We start from the raw sequence: 16,463 nt of genomic DNA, 5'->3' as shown, positions 1-16,463 counted from the left end.
AGAATGGGGGAAAATATTTGCAAACTACCCATCTGACAAGGGATTAATAACCAGAATATATAAGGAGCTCAAACATCTCTATAGGAAAAAAAATCTAGTAATTCAATCAAAAAATGGGCAAAAGATTTCAATAGACATTTCTCAAAAGAAGATATATAAATGGCAGACAGGCATATGAAAAGGTGCTCAACATCGTTGATCATCAGAGAAATGGAGATCAAAACTGCAATGAGATGTCGTCTCACTCCAGTTAAAATGGCTTATATCCAAAAGACAGGCAATTACCAATGCTGGTGAGGATGTGGAGAAAAGGGAACCCTTCTATGCTGTTGGTGGGAATGTAAATTAGTACAACCACTGTGGAGAAAAGTTTGGTGGTTCCTCAAAAAACTAAAAATTGAGCTAGCATACAATCTAGCAATCGCACTGCTGGGTATATTTCCCCCAAAAAGGAAATCAGTATATTAAAAGATAGTTGCACTCCTGTATTTGTTGCAGCACTGTTTACAATAGCTAAGACTTGGAAGCCACCTAAGCGTCTGTGAACAGATGAGTGGATAAAGAAAATGTACATATGCACAATGGAGTAGTATTCAGCCATAAAAAAGAATGAGATCCAGTCATTTGCAACAACATGGGTGAAACTGGAGATCATTATGTTAAATGAAATAAGCCAGGCACAGAAAGACAAATGCATGTTCTCATTTATTTGTGGGATCTAAAAATCAAAACAGTTGAACTCATGGATATAGAGAGTAAAAGGGGATAGTTACTAGAGGCTGAGAAGGGGAAGGTGGGGATGGTTAATGGGCACACACAAAAAATAGAAAAAATGAATAAGACCTACTATTTGATAGCACAATAGGATGACTATAGTCAATAACAACTTGATTGTGCATTTAAAAATAACTTAAAAGAGTATAATTGGGTTGTTTGTAACTCAAAGGGTAAATTATTGAGGGGATGGATACCCCATTCTCCATGATTTGCTTATTTCACGTTGCGTGCTTGTATCAAAATATCTCATGTACCCCATAAATGTATATACTTATGTATATATTTATTCCCTCCAATTTTTTTTTTTTTTTTTTTTTTGAGATGGAGTCCTGCTCTGTCACCAGGCTGGAGTGCAGTGGCTCGATGTTGGCTCACTGCACCCTTCGCCTCCTGGGTTCAAATGATTGTCCTGCCTCAGCCTCCTGAGTAGCTGGGACTACAGGCATGTACCATCATGCCCAGCTAATTTTTTTGTATTTTTAGTAGAGACAGGGTTTCACCATGTTGGCCAGGATGGTCTCGATCTCCTGACCTCCTGATCTGCCCGCCTCGGCCTCCCAAAGTGTTGGGATGACAGACGTGAGCCACTGCACCCAGCCAATGTTTTATATATTTAAAACATAAAAATATAATTATTTTATATATTTAATGGTTGTTTCTAAGTTTTCTTTAGTGATTTGTCTGATAGTGTTCCTGTCAGTTTATTGATCTCTTCTAATTTTTAAGGTATTTTAATATATTAAGGATATGGAGTTTTTGACTGATGTTACAAATACTTTTCACCAATTGATTCTTAAGGATTTCCAAATAAATGGACAGAATAATGAAATTTTAGCCTTAAGAGACTTGTTTCATTTAGTTTTAGTTTGTTTTCTAAGAAATGTGATAAATGAAATTTTTGAAGAGAGCAGCTATTTGGTGATGTATGTAACATCTTTGACCTTTATTTTTATTTGTTTATTTTTGAGACAGGGTCTTGTTCTGTCACCCAGGTGGAGTGCAGTAGTACAATCACAGCTCACTGCAGCCCCAACCTCCTGGGCTCAAGCCATCCTCCTGCCTCAGCCTCCCAAGTAGCTGGGACCACAGGTGCGTGCCACCATGCCCAGTTCATTATTGTATTTTTATTTTGTAGAGATGGGGTTTTGCCTTGTTGCCCTAGCTGGTCTCAAACCCCTGGGCTCAAGTGATACACCCGCCTCGGCCTCCTTGAGTGTTGAAATTACAGGCGTGAGCTACCATACCCAGCAATCTTTGACCTTTAGATTTTAACTTTACTACCTAAAGATTTTGAAAAGTGAAATCAGATGTTTTGTACAGATATACTGTATATATTCTAGGTTGATAATACCTGGTACCAGGGAAGAAAGATTAGCAAGTTATGAATTATACATTTGTGTATTTTGCTGTTTATAAGGTTTTTTTGAGCTGTTCATTTCAGTAAAGTTTTCTCTGTTAATGATAACCTTAGTAAAGGAAAGAGTATTTTGATTTCAGTAGTGTGTTGGAATTTAACTTAGGTATTTGACTGCTGAAAACTATGATCAAAGTTGGTCATTACTTAGGTGATTAATTTGGGAAAGAAGTGACTAAACTGAAATATACTAACATTTTCGTTATGGTATTGACTACTGTAGTGATTTTCTGTGTCTACCTTTGTTTACATTTTTTATTTCATCAAGATAAATTCCAAAATGTAGAATTCCTTGTTGAAAGAATATGTACATTTTTATAGCTTTTGATACGTTTTATAGCATTTGATACCAAATGGCTTTTGAAAATAGTTGATCTAATACATACTTTTATTATCAGTAGATGAGTGTCTTTTTTTAATACTTCAACATTGGATGTATTTTTTAAGAGTCATTATCAGTTTGATAGATGAAATATGATAGTGCTGTTTAATGGTAATTTCTTGGATTACTGCTGAGACTCTTTTTTATATGCTTAATGACTATTTCTAAATTTTTAAAAATGATTTGCTTGATGATGTTCTGTCAGTTTATTCCTTACTGAATTCATCTCTATTTTTAACACATTTCAATATATTATTAATATATTAAAGAATATGGATCCCTTGACTGATGTTACAAATACTTTTCCCTAATTTGCTTTTATGTCAGGCTTATTTTTCAATAATAAAGTAGTTAGGATTTTATGCCTTTATATCAAAATGAAAATTTGTGTTTTATTCTACCAGCCTTTGGAAACCGATATTGGTATTATAATTTTAAAATTGGAGGCAGTTCCAAAGTACATCAATAAAATCTTTGTATTTGAATGTTCAAATTCTTAATTTGAAAATTTAAAATGAAATAGTCATATAAAACTAATTTACTATGTTTTGTTGCCAAACTTGGTTTTCTAGGCAGTTATACTTAAGCATGAACATTGACGACAAACTGGAAGGATTGTTTCTTAAATGTGGCGGCATAGACGAAATGCAGTCTTCCAGGACAATGGTTGTAATGGGTGGAGTGTCTGGCCAGTCTACTGTGTCTGGAGAGCTACAGGATTCAGTACTTCAAGATCGAAGTATGCCTCACCAGGAGATCCTTGCTGCAGATGAAGTGTTACAGGAAAGTGAAATGAGACAACAGGATATGATATCACATGATGAACTCATGGTCCATGAGGAGACAGTGAAAAATGATGAAGAGCAGATGGAAACACATGAAAGACTTCCTCAAGGACTACAGTATGCACTTAATGTCCCTGTAAGTAATTCCTTTATAAGATATTAAACTTAGAAACATAATTTTTTGTTACGTAATACTGCAAGTCATCGAAGAAATTTCAGAAAATGTTACAGGGCTAAATAGTGTTCTTGAATAGATATACTAAAATATTGACATAAATCATATTTGAAAGGCAAAATTAAGTTCTTGTATTATTTTAGAAGCTTATTTCTTTCAGGATAACAATATTTCTCAGGATTATTTTGGTATTAAATTTTAAATGCTTAATTTTAAAAGATATTTAACTTCTAGGTTTCTCCTTAAAGAGTAAAACATTTGAATCTTCAACGTAACTAGAAAAATATCACACATTCAAGGGTTTTTCCTTCAAATTCTGTAATTCTTGCCTTCTTAAATTTTTCTAATATGCTCCTATTCTCTGTTCTCTTTGTATCCTCCGCTTGCTTGATCTGTTTATCTTTTTAAAGTATATCAGCCCTTTACTCTTTCCTATCTACCGCAGACATCATTTAAGATGTTTCGTAAGCACCCATATGTTTTTCCTTCTTCTACCTTTATTTTTACCCAATAATCAGTGAAACCACAACCATCATGTAAATAAATTCTTGTCTCTTCTTTCTATGATATCAAACCTGGGTTCCTTTCAGTTCATCTAACATGTACTTTTTCTTTTGCTTTAGGACTTTAATATATTCTGCTTGAGATATTACCCTCAGTCATACTTCATACCTGTTTTATAACCTCTAGATAGTGCTCTATCATCATCAGCCTGTCACTTCTCTTGACTCTAGGTTGAGTCCCTGTGATAAGGACTTGTGATTTACTTGTACGATGTTTCTCTGATGGATTGTAGACTCCATAAGGACAGGAGTTTTGTCTTACTTTTCACTGTAGTCCAGGTGTTGGCACATGGTGTGAATGAGTGGATAACTACTTGTAGTTGTGCTCTGATACATACATTCACCAGCTTTAGCTAGCCCATTGCAGTAACTTTTTCCTCTTTAGCCTGTTGATGTAATGGATTACATTAGTTGATTTTTGAATATGGAAGCAACTTTCATACCTGGAATAAATCCTGCTTGTTTGTGGTATATAGTTCTTTTTAGATGTGGTTGGATTTGATTTGATCATATTTTGAGGATTTTTACATTTGTGTTCATGAGAAATATTAGTCTATAGTTTTCTTGATGTCTTTGTCTGTTTTTGGTATTAGGGTAATGCTGGTCTCATAGAATAAATTAGCAAGTATTCCCTCTGCTTATATCTTCTGGAAGAGATTGTAGAGAACTGATGTAATTTCTTCCTTAAATGTCTGGTAGAATTCACCAGTGAACTGCTTTGGGTCTGGTGCTTTCTGTTTTGGAAAGTTATTGTTGATTTGATTTCTCCTATAAATATAGGTCTCTTCAGATTATCTGATTCTTCTTGTGTGAGTTTTGACAGATTGTGTCTTCCAAGGAATTGGTCTATTTTGATAAAGTTGTCAAATTTGTGGGAACAAAGTTCATAGTATTGTTTTATTATCCTTTTAATGTCCAGGGGTTTATAGTGATGTCCTCTCTTTCATTTCTGATATTAGTAATTTGTGTTTTCTCCTTTTTTGTTTTTCTCTTGTCTTAAGACAGTAATTTAAAAAAAATTACTGTCTTAACAATTCCCTTTTTTTTGGTGTATCATTTACTAAGTTAAATTATATAGGGTTTTTTGGGGTCTGTAATTGATGTACATTTGATTTTAAAAAGACACTGTCTTATATCAGGACAAAGCAGATTTACATACAACTATCAGCAGAAAAACAAAATTTCTGTGTGATCTGAACAGAGGTACTCTTTTCTTTGATCATAAGAAAATGCAGTATTTTTAGAAGGTAAAGCTATTAAGATTACAAAAGTTTTACCAAAATGCTTTAAGCAAAAACTCTTTAAGAAAAAGGTATGAGTTCTCATTTTCTATTCTTGGCATAAATTTTAATTCTTTCTAGTAGAACCTAACTCTTCTGAATGCCTTTTAGCATCATCCAAAGCTTGAACTTCTATTTCTGGATTAAAAATTCATTCACAAATGAGCTGTGCAATACGATCACTTTTTCTGACTTTAAACTTTTCTTTGCCAAAATTAAACAGTACAGCACCAACATTTCCTCAGTAATCTTCGTCTATCAATAAAGTGTTTTGCAGCCAAGCCAAACCATGGAGCTACTCTTCTGTAACATCCAGAAGGAAGAGCTATCTGAATGTCCATTTTCCCTAGAGCTTTCTCCATAGGTGGTATTGTATCATCATAGGCACCGTTGAGGTCATAGCCTGTGGCCTGTGTGGATCCCTGAGTCAGGGTTGTGGCCTGCTCAGAGAATGGGGCAAAACGGAGCTGCATGCTGCCTTCCTCTGCAAACCAGCCTGTTTGCTGGGGGTAACGGTGGGTGTCTCTTCAGAGCAGGGCATGGCAGAGTGAAAATGCGAGCAGAGGAGAGAGCAACAATTTTTAAGTGTCCATTTTAGTAGTGCAAACTATATTGACATTGTTGTACAACAGATCTCTAGAACTTTTTCATCTTGCAAAACTGAAACTGAAACTCATGTTCGAACAACTCTGCATTTCCCCCTGCCCAGTGGTAGAGGCTTGCTTATTTTATTGATATTTTCAAAGAAACAGCTTTTGATTTTCTTGATTTTTTTCCCTCTATTTCCTATTTTCAGTTTCATTTATTTCTGCTCTAATTTTTATAATTTTTTTCTGCTTGTTTCGGATTTAATTTGCTCTTCTTTTTCTACTTTCCTAAAGTGGAAGCGTATTCATTTTAGATTTTTTGTTTCTAATATATGCATTCATACTATAAATTTTCCTCTAAGCACTGCTTTAGCTACATTGCATAGATTTTGATAGTTGTATTTTTATTTTCATTTAGTTCAATAAATTTTAAAATTTCTGTTAAGATTTCTTCTTTGGACTGGGTGTGGTGGCTCACGCCTATAATCTCAGCACTTTGGGAGGCTAAAGTGGGCGGATTACTTGAGCTCAGGAGTTTGAGACCAGCTTGGGCAACATGACAAAACCCCATCTCTACTAAAAATACAAAAATTAGCCGGGCATGGTGGCATGCACCTGTAATCCCAGCTATGTGGGAGGCTGAGGCATAAGAATCACTTGAACTCCAGAGGCAGAGGTTGCAGTGAGCCAAGATTGCGCCACTGCACTCCAGCCTGGGTGACAGTGAAACTCTGTCTTAAAAAAAAAAAAAAAAAAAAATTCTTTGAACCATTATTGTTTAGAAGTGTGTTGTTTAATATCCAAGTATTTTGAGATATTTTCTAGCTACCATTCTGTTATTAGTTCTAGTTTAATTCTGTTGTGGTCTTAGAGCAGACGCCATATGATTGCTATTCTCTTAAGTTTGTTAGACTGTATTTTATGGCCCAGAATGTTGTCCACCTTGGTGAAATGTTACGTGCGAGCTTGAAAAGAATGTGCATTCTGTTTTTGTTGGATGAGGTAGTCTATAGATTGCAATAGACTGACATTTTTATTGGACTGACAGTAGCCTGCGCCTTCTCCAACGTATCTTTCAGATAGTTTCTACAGTGATCTTTCCAAACGAAATGTATACATGTCATTCCCTTACTGAAACTTCCCCAGTGGTTCCTCATTACTAAACAGCTAAAATGTACTTTTTTGCATGGGCAGAAATAGCTGTCATAATCCCGTCCCTTATCCAACTTTTTTTTTTAACTGTAGTTCAGCCCCTTTCCCCACCATTTTATGCTTTAAGCATATCAAATTAATTTAGTTGCCTAGGTCCACTATGGTTTTTTTCTGTTACTTTTGTTCATGTCGTATATGCCTACAATATTTATTTGGCAATTTACTGTTATTCACGTTTCACCTTAAAAGATGTCTCTTTCTTGTGATTTTTCATTATGGTAACTATAATAACTTTGCATTTCTTTGCTTGCAAGACTGTCTTGTCATTATATTTTAAGGTATTTTTTTCTGTATCCTGCCTTTAAATTTTGTGTTCTCAATACCTGGGTTATAGTAGGCAATCAGATTTTTTTCGAGTGAAAATATACATTCTGTTTTTAATTGAGGAAAAGTTTAAAGTGAAATGTTCAGATTCTGAGTTTGTAGTTCAGAGTTTTGACAACTGCATAAACTTGTATAATCCATAATCCATCAAGATACCGAATGTTTTCGTCATCCTGGGAAGTTTTTTTGTAATTCTTCCCAGTCAATTCCTCCACAACAGTTGTTCTGATATTTTTTCTTCATAGATTGTCATTGTCCTTGAGAACCTCATGTAAATGGAGTTACATGTAACTGTTGTGTCTGGCTGCTTTTGCACAACATGTTTTGGGATTCATCCATGTTGGTTGAATGTATCAACAGTTCATTCTTTTTCCCTATTGATTAATGTTTAGTCATTTTAATTAATATCAAAATTTGTTTATTCATTCTCCTTTTTGTGGTTACTTGTGTTGTCTCTTACTTTCAATTACTATGAATAAAGTGGTTAGGAAAATTGTTGTACAAGTCTTTTTTCATTTCTCTTGGTATGTGTTTGTGTAAGTCTTATTTCTTGTGGGTTTTCATTGATGGACCTAGTGTCTGTCTTTAAATCAGTGTCACACTGTTTTGATTGCTGTATCTTTTATAGTAAATCTTGAAATCAAATTGTGTAAGTCCTCCAATTTTGTTGTTCTTTTGTAATACTGTAGTGACTATGTTAGGTCCTTTGCATTTTCATATAAAGTATGGAATCCACCTTTTAGGTTTTTTTTTTGTTTTTTTTTAAGAAAAGCCAACTGATTGTGATTGAGATTGCATTGATTCTGTATATTGACTTGATTGACAAACCAACATCTAAACAATAATGGCTCCCAGTCCATGAAAGTAGTACACCTTTACTTTTATTTAGGTTTTCTTTATTTCAGCATTGTTCTGTAGTTTTCAGTGTAAAGTTATTGGGCACATTTTGTTAATTTTATCCTTAAGTATTTCATGGTTTTGGTTGGATGCTATCATAAATGGTATGTTTTAAAATGTCAAATTCTAATTGTTACTTTCTAGAATATAGAAATGCAGTTGATTCTTTTTATATTGACTATGTATTCTGTGACTTTGTTATCTTTACTGATTAGTTATAGTAGTTATGTTGTAGATTCCTTAGGTTTCTTCACTATTGTATTGTCCATATGTTTTACTTACTTTCCAATCTGTATCTCTTTTATTTCTTTTTCTTATTGCACTGTCTGGGGCCTACAAAACAATGATGAATAGAAGCGATGCAAGTAGACATGTTTGCTTTGTTCCAGATCTTAAGGGGACTGCATTTACTCTTTCATCATTAAGAATTATGTTAGGGGCCAGGTGCAGTGGCTAATGCCTGTAATCTCAGCACTTTAGGGGGCCGAGGCAGGCAAGGGATTGCTTGAGTTAAGAAGTTCAAGACCAGCCTGCGCAACATGGGGAAACCCCATCTCTGCCAAAAAAAAAAAAAAAAAAAACCAAATTATCTGGGCATGGTGGCATGCACCTGTAGTCTCAGCTATTTGGGAGGCTGAATTGGGAGGATCACCTGAGTCCAGGAGGCAGAGGTTGCAGTGAGCCAAGATCACACCATTGTACTCCAGCCTGGGTGACAGAGTGAGACTGTTTCAAAAAAAGAATTAGGTGTAGGTTTTTCATAGATTACTTTTATTAGGTTGAAGTGTTCTTCCTAGTTTGCTGAGACTTTGTTTAAAAAACGTGAGTGGTTTGGGAGGCCGAAGCGGGCGGATCACGAGGTCAGGAGATCGAGACGATCCTGGCTAACAAGGTGAAACCCCGTCTCAACTAAAAAAATACAAAAAATTAGCCGGGCGTGGTAGCAAGCGCCTGTGGTCCCAGCTACTCGGAGGCTGAGGCAGGAGAATGGCGTGAACGCGGGAGGCGGAGCTTGCAGTGAGCTGAGATCGCGCCACTGCACTCCAGCCTGGGCGACAGAGCGAGACTCCGTCTCAAAAAAAAAAAAAACAACAACAAAAAACATGAATGGATATTTAACTTCATCAAGTACTTCTTCTGCATCGATTGAAATGATCATATGAATATCCTGTCATTATTCTCTTAATATGGTGAATTGTGCTGATTTTCAAATACTAAACAGCTCTTGCGTTCCTGGGATAAATCACACTTGGTCATGATGTGTCGTCCTTTTTTCTTGTTGAATTCAGTTTGCTAATTTAAACATTTGTATGTTTATGAGAGATATTAGTCCATGGTTTTCTTTTTTTTCTTTTTGGAATAGCTATGTCGTTTTTAGGTGTATTGGCCTCATTGTAAATGGGTTAGGAAGTGTTTCCTTCTCTATTTTCTGAAAGAGTTTGTGTAAGATTGATATTTTTATCATACATATTTGATAGGCTTTACCAGTAAAGCTAATCTAGAGTCGAGTTTTCTTTGTGGGAAGGGTTTTTTGTTGTTCTTTGGAGACAAGGTCTTGCTCTGTTGCCCAGGCTGGAGTGCAGAGTACAGGGGCACAGTCACAGCTCACTGTAATCTCAACCTCTTAGGCTTAAGTGATCCTCCCACCTCAGCTTCCCAAGTAGTTGGGACTACACACACATGTCATCACACCAGGCTAATTAGAAAAAATTTTTTTTGTAGAGACAGGGTCTCACTATGTTGTCCAGACTTGTCTTGAACTCCTGGGCTCAAGTGGCCTCCCACCTCAGCCTGTGGGAAGGTTTTAAATTACAAATTTTATTTAAAAAACATAAGTAGGCTATTCATACTAAACATTTTTTCTTGAATAAGTTTTGGTAAATTGTATTTTCTTAATTGTTTAATTGACCAAAGTTCTATTAATATTTTCTTTTGTTGTTTTAAGGATCAATGGTGATTTCTTTTTTCTCATTCCTGATATTGGTATAATAATTTTTCTTTTTCTTAATTAGACTGGGTAGAGATTTACTTGTTTTCGTTGTCTGTTCAAATGGTGAAGTTTCGGTTTTATCGATTTTCACTATTGACTTTAACTTTTGTTAATTTTTACTTTTTATTATTTCTTTCTACTACTTTGGTTTTCGTTTTGCTCTTCTTATCTTAGCTTTTTAAAGTAGAAAGTTTGGTGACTGATTTTAGATATTCATTTTTGATCTAAACATGTGAAGCTCCAAACTTTTTTCTCAGCATAGCTTTCGATATATTTTTTTCATTTTAATTCAATTAAAGATACTTCTAACTTCCTTTGTTATTTCTTTTTGATTCATGAGTTATTTAGAAGTGTTTTGCTTAATTTCTGAATATTTTGAAGTTTTCCAGATATCTTTTCATCATTAATACCTAGTAAGTGTGGTTAGAAAATATATGGTGTATGATTTCTGCCCTTTGAAATTTATTGAGACTTGTTTCAGTGCTTGGCATATGATCTATTTGGTGAGTGTTCTATGTGTACTTGAAAAGAATGTGTGTTCTGGCTATTGTTGGTTGGATTATTTTATAAATGTCAGTTAGGTCAAGTTGTTTAGTTGTATTCACTTTTTCTTTTTTTCTTTTTTTCTTTTTTTCTTTTTTGCCCATGCTGGTGTGCAGTGGTGTGATCATGGCTTAATGTAGCCTTCACCTCCTGAGCTCAAGTAATCCTCACAACTCAGTCTCCTGAGCTACCTGGTCTACGGGCACACACCACCATGCCAGGCTCATTTTAAAATTTTTTTGTAGAGACAGAGTCTCACTATGTTGCCCAGGCTAGTCTCACACTCCTGGGTTCGAGCGATCCTCCTGCTTTCACCTCCCAAAGTACTGGGATTACAGGTGTGAGCCACAACGCCTGGCCACTAATTGTATTCATTAACTCTTTTATGTACTCACTGAACTACATGTTCTGTTAGTTACTGGGAGAGAGCTGCTGAAGTCCAGCAGTTAAAAGTTTGTTAGCCAAAAGACTCAGTTCAAAATTACGTTGCATTTAATTGTCATGTTCTTCAGTTTTTGTTAGTCTGGGTTAATTCATCACTTTTGGAATTTATATTTTACATTTATTTAGTAGAATGTCCCTCAGGCCTTACCTGATTTTTTTTCCTCCTTAGGATATTTAAGTTAAGCATCTTTGGCAGAAATATTGTAGAAATAATGCTGTGTTTTCTCGCCATTGCATTCTGACAGGCAGCACCTGAGTTTTATTTGCCATCATTCAGATGATGTTTCACTTTGATCAATTGATACCTTCCAGGCTTTGCTGCTATAAAGTTATTCCTTATCACACTTTATTTATCAATATGGAATTAGGGTTTTTAAAAATTTGCTGGGTTAAAATCTATTACTGTGATTATTTTAATACTCAGTTTGTTTAAGATTTGGCTAACAGAAGCCTTTTCAAGCAGGTTTTATGTTCTTGGACATATCTCATCAGTCATTGAGTACTTCTTTGCTTTTTGGCACAGTATGTTCTAGGCTTATCTTGTCCTTTTTCTGCTTCAGTTCTGGAGTCAGCCATTTCTCCAAGGACCCCCTAGTTCATTTTAGTGGAGAATGGTATTTAGAAGCCAAGGTCTGGGTGCTGAACATGCTGCTCCTTGCAGTTGGGGTATAGCTGCTCCTAGGCCTCTCAATGGACAGAGCTAGAGAATGTATGTATGTATATAATGATATACATTTACATATAGTGCACATATTCCTTTCTATAATTTCCATATCTATCAATATTGAAAACCATAAGTTCCTACTGCTACCTCCCATTACAAGTCCAGCAGAGTACATTAGACGGTGAGAAACCTGGCTTGTTATCTCAGCATATTTACTTATTTTCTTATTATCCTAACCCCTAATGCAGATGCTCCTAGGCTTGTAAGCCTCACAGGAGTACTTGCTACCCCTGCCCTGCGTGGATACCTTTCTCCTCCTACATGTGCTTTGACAACTTGAACTAGACCTTAGCACCAAGCAGACCCCCTCCTTACGGCACTCTTACTTAGATACATTGCACTGGTCTACATCCACTCTTTGATACTTTCTTCACCCCACTTAGCTTTTGACGTGGTGGTCCAGGCTGCCCTTTTCCCACAATCTAGACTCTTCCTTATGCTGCTTGGGCTCCAGCACCTCATGCTGAGCTGCCCTTCTATATGGAGAACCACCTCACCCTGCTTGGGCTTTGACATCTTATATTGGGCCATCCTCCCATGTAGAAGCCCTCTTCCTTCTGTCTGGTATCTGACACCTTGTTTGGCCCCAGCTTATGGCTTTAGACCTGACTGGTTCCTGGAGGATAAGAGGATAGGCAAGAGCAGGAAGGGGAAAAGGACAAAAATCTATCCTTTTACTTAAAAATTTTTTTATTTTAAAATTATATAGATTTATGGAAGGTGGCAAAAATGGTACAGAGAAGACCCCCTGCATCCCTCATCCAATTTCTCCCAGTTGTTACATTTTATATAAATATACTGCAATGTCAAAATCAAGAAATTCACATTGCTACAGCGTATCCCATGTTGAGTACTTTATGCAGCAACCCCTAACCGTTTTGGCACCAGGGACCAGTTTTGTGGAAGACAGTTTTTCCACGAATGGGGTGGGGGTGGAGATGGTTTCAGGATGATTCAAGAGCATTACATGTATTGTGCACTTTATTTCTATTATTATTATATTATAATATATAATGAAGTAATTATACAACTCCCCATAATGTAGAGTCAGTAGGAGCCCTGGGCTTGTTTTCCTGCAACTAGACCATCCCATGTGGGAGTGATGGGAGACAGTGACAGATCATGATTAGGCATTAGGTTCTCATAAGGAGCAGGCAACCTAGATCCCTTGCATGTGCAGTTCACAATAGGGTTTGAGCTCCTATGAGAATTTAATGCTGCCGGTGACCTAACAGGAGGCGGAGCTCAGGCATTAATGCAAGCAGTGGGGACAGTGTGTAAATACAGATGAAGCTTTGCTTGCTCACTGGCCGCTCACCTCCTGATGTGCAGCCAGGTTCCTAACAGGTCACAGCCTGGTGCTGGTCCACGGCCTGGGAGTTGGGGACCCTTGCAGCATGTGTAGATTTGTGTAACCACCAAAGCAATCAAGATTCAGAACTAAGCCAGGATAACAAAGATCTCTCTGGTGCTACCCTCTATAGTCACACCTCTTCTCTTCCTTCCATCATTCCTAACCCCTGAATATCCTTAATCTGTTGTTTATTTCTAGAACTGTGTCATTTTTGAGAATGTTGTATCAATGGAATCCTACAGGATGTGACCTTTTGGAATTGACTATTTTTTTCATTCAACGTAATGCTCTTGAGAGTCGTCCAGGTTGTTGCATATATCAGTAATTTCTTACTGTTTGTTTTGTAGTAGTGTTGCATAGCATCAATGTACCGCAGTTTACCATTCACTTATTGAGGGACATTTTAGTTGTCTCCAGGTTTTGGTTATTAAAAATAAAGCTGCTATTAACATTTGTGTGCAGGTTTTTCTGTGAATATAGATATTCATATCTCTAGAATCAATACCCTACCATACCCCTATCACCCAGATATAGTCACTCATAACATTTTAGTGTATATGCTTTATGCTTTTTTGATAAGCATGCCATACATAAGATCATATTGCTTTTTATGTAGTCTTTTCACTTAACAGTATATTTTGAATTTTTCTCAATCGTGTGTTCTTCTAAAACAACTTCAATGTCTGCTTGATAATTCCATTTTTATGGTAACCCATAATTCAGTCCTTTTATTCCTAATAGATAATGATAAATTTGAGTCCATTCTGAAAATGAATCAATGAAAAGCTGTATTATGCCATATACCAGATGGGCAGAATTTGCAAAGTGTTTGCATAACATTGGTTTATAGTAGAACATAAGAGACATGAGAAATTCTATCCCTTACTTCTTACTTATGAGTTCCTGTTGATAAGGCAGGGAGGTAAAGGGCAGGTCTGGGTTTCATTAATGTACTTTTTTTTTCTTTTCTTTTTTTTTTTTTTTTGAGACAGGGTCTTGTTCTGTCACCCAGGCTGGAGTGCAGTGGCATGATCATGGCTCATGGCAGACTTGATCTCTTTGGGTCAAGTGATCCTCTCACTGTTGCCTCCAAAGTTGCTGGCACCACAGTTGTGTGCCGCCTTGCCTGGCTAATGTTTACAATTTTTTTCAGAGATGGGATCTCAGTATGTTGTCCAGACTGCTCTTGAACTCGTGGGCTCAAGCGATCCTCCCACCTTGGCCTCCCAAAGTGCTGGGATTACTGGTGTGAGCCACCACAACTGGCCATGAATGTACTTTTATTTATTTATTTTTTTGAGATGGAGTCTCGCCCTGTCACCCAGGCTGGAGTGCAGTGGCGTGGTCTTGGCTCAGTGCAACCTCCACCTCCTGGGTTCAAGCATTTCTCCCTGCCTCAGCCTCCCAAGTAACTGGGATTCCAGATGCCCGCCACCATGCCTGGCTAATTTTTGTATTTTTAATAGAGACAGTGTTTCACCATGTTGGCCAGGCTGGTCTTAAACTCCTGACCTCAGGTGATCCACCCACCTCGGCCTCCCAGAGTGGTGGGATTATAGGTGTGAGCCACTGCGCCTGGCCGAATGTACATTTTTGAATTGAAGAGAGAACATTGATCTAGAATAGTATGATACAGGTCCCCAAAACTGTAGAAACTTAACAGTCCTTTACTCAAGTGTTTTTCTAGATTGTGCTAAATAAAGCCTTTTAAAAATTGATATTGAGCATGTTAATGATTTTCTTCTTTGATTTGCTCATTCATGTGGAAGGTACAAAGAACTTTATGTTAACTTTTTTTGGTTAGTTCAAAGCAAAAAATTGAGTTTTTAGTGTTTTAAAATTATTTAAGTTCTGTAGCCTATGTAAACTCGCTAGTGTTTGGTGACATTTGAAGTATAAGTCATCATGTGTGATAACTGCCAATTTTCAGGATTTATTTTGGCTCTCTAAGTCAATCACTCAGATTTAGCTCAATGGCACTATGTTTTCAACAGCAAAGTATAGGCCAGCTGTTTCTTATTTTAATAAATTTTATTAATAGTGATGGGGTCTCGCTGTGTTACCCAGGCTGGTCTCAAACTCCTGGCCTCAAAAGTGATCCTGCTGGGATTACAGGCATGAGCTGCCATACCTGGCCTAGGCCAACTTTTGAACGTCTACATCTTTCTCATTAGAACTTTGTTTTTTAATATTTTAGACATTTAAATTAGATTTTAATAAAATTAATTTTTCAGTTCCTTGGTCACACTAGTCACATTTCAAGTGTTCAGTAGTCACATGTAGCTAATGGCTTCTGTATTGGATAGCATAAAGAATATTTTCATCATTTCAGAATATTTTATTAGATAGCACTATATTAGAAAGCCTCTCAACTCAGAAACAAAATTTATTTCAGCAATTAAAAAAACTATTTGGCTTATCCATTTTACACTTATCAGACCCATTCAGGAGGATTTAGCAAATCATAAATTTTTATGGTCTTTATTTTTTCAGTTTGGTGGCAAGCATGTTAAGAGGAAGGACTTATGTTCGTATTAGCAAAACAGAGCAAATTGTAATTCACAGTGATGTATGCTGCATTCATCTTCTAGAAAACTATTGCTTTGTATCACTTGAGTGAAAAGATTTTATAAAGTAGGAACTATCTAAAAAATCATGCTCTAGTCACATAATGATGTAATAAAATATGAAATATTTCAGGCATGTGTAACTCCTTAAAAAATGCTTTAGCATTCATGTAACATTGTTAGTCATGAATTTTTGTGCTATAAAGCAGCATGTATAAAATTGCAGGCATACTGTTATGCATTTTCGTGTTTATGATTAATTCATTTAATGACCCAGGAAACTCAAAACATATTTGGCCATTGGTATAAGACCTCTGTTTTGGTTTTTAGTTTTTAAATTTCCTTGAATCCTATCGTTAGTTACACCCAATTCTTAACTACCATTGCATTTCTTTTAAAGTGTATTTGAGGGATTCAGTAGTAGTTTTGGTTTTTGCACTGGCTG

At 36.3% G+C, this 16,463-nt stretch overlaps 1 protein-coding gene and 1 pseudogene across 3 annotated transcripts in view; one reads left to right on the top strand and one right to left on the bottom strand.

The window, feature by feature from the left end:
* ZNF148 (zinc finger protein 148) overlaps positions 1–16,463 on the top strand; it is a 148,293-nt gene that overhangs the window by 58,300 nt on the left and 73,530 nt on the right. For 2 of the 3 annotated variants that reach the window (XM_031009385.3, XM_031009381.3), the window contains exon 4: positions 3,146–3,494. In XM_031009385.3, coding sequence (XP_030865245.1) covers positions 3,162–3,494 — 333 coding nt within the window. In that variant the 5' untranslated portion in view covers positions 3,146–3,161. Of the gene's footprint in view, positions 1–1,749; positions 1,867–3,145; positions 3,495–16,463 lie in introns of all 3 variants that reach the window. The other variant, XM_055383853.2, reaches the window with a different exon arrangement.
* On the bottom strand, positions 5,444–6,071 carry LOC109026080 (deoxyuridine 5'-triphosphate nucleotidohydrolase, mitochondrial-like; annotated as a pseudogene).

Source organism: Gorilla gorilla, chromosome 2 (genome assembly GCF_029281585.2).
Source record: "Gorilla gorilla gorilla isolate KB3781 chromosome 2, NHGRI_mGorGor1-v2.1_pri, whole genome shotgun sequence".
Taxonomy (NCBI): domain Eukaryota; kingdom Metazoa; phylum Chordata; class Mammalia; order Primates; family Hominidae; genus Gorilla; species Gorilla gorilla.
Note: the sequence above shows the minus strand (reverse complement) of the source record. Positions and strands in the feature narration are given on the sequence as shown.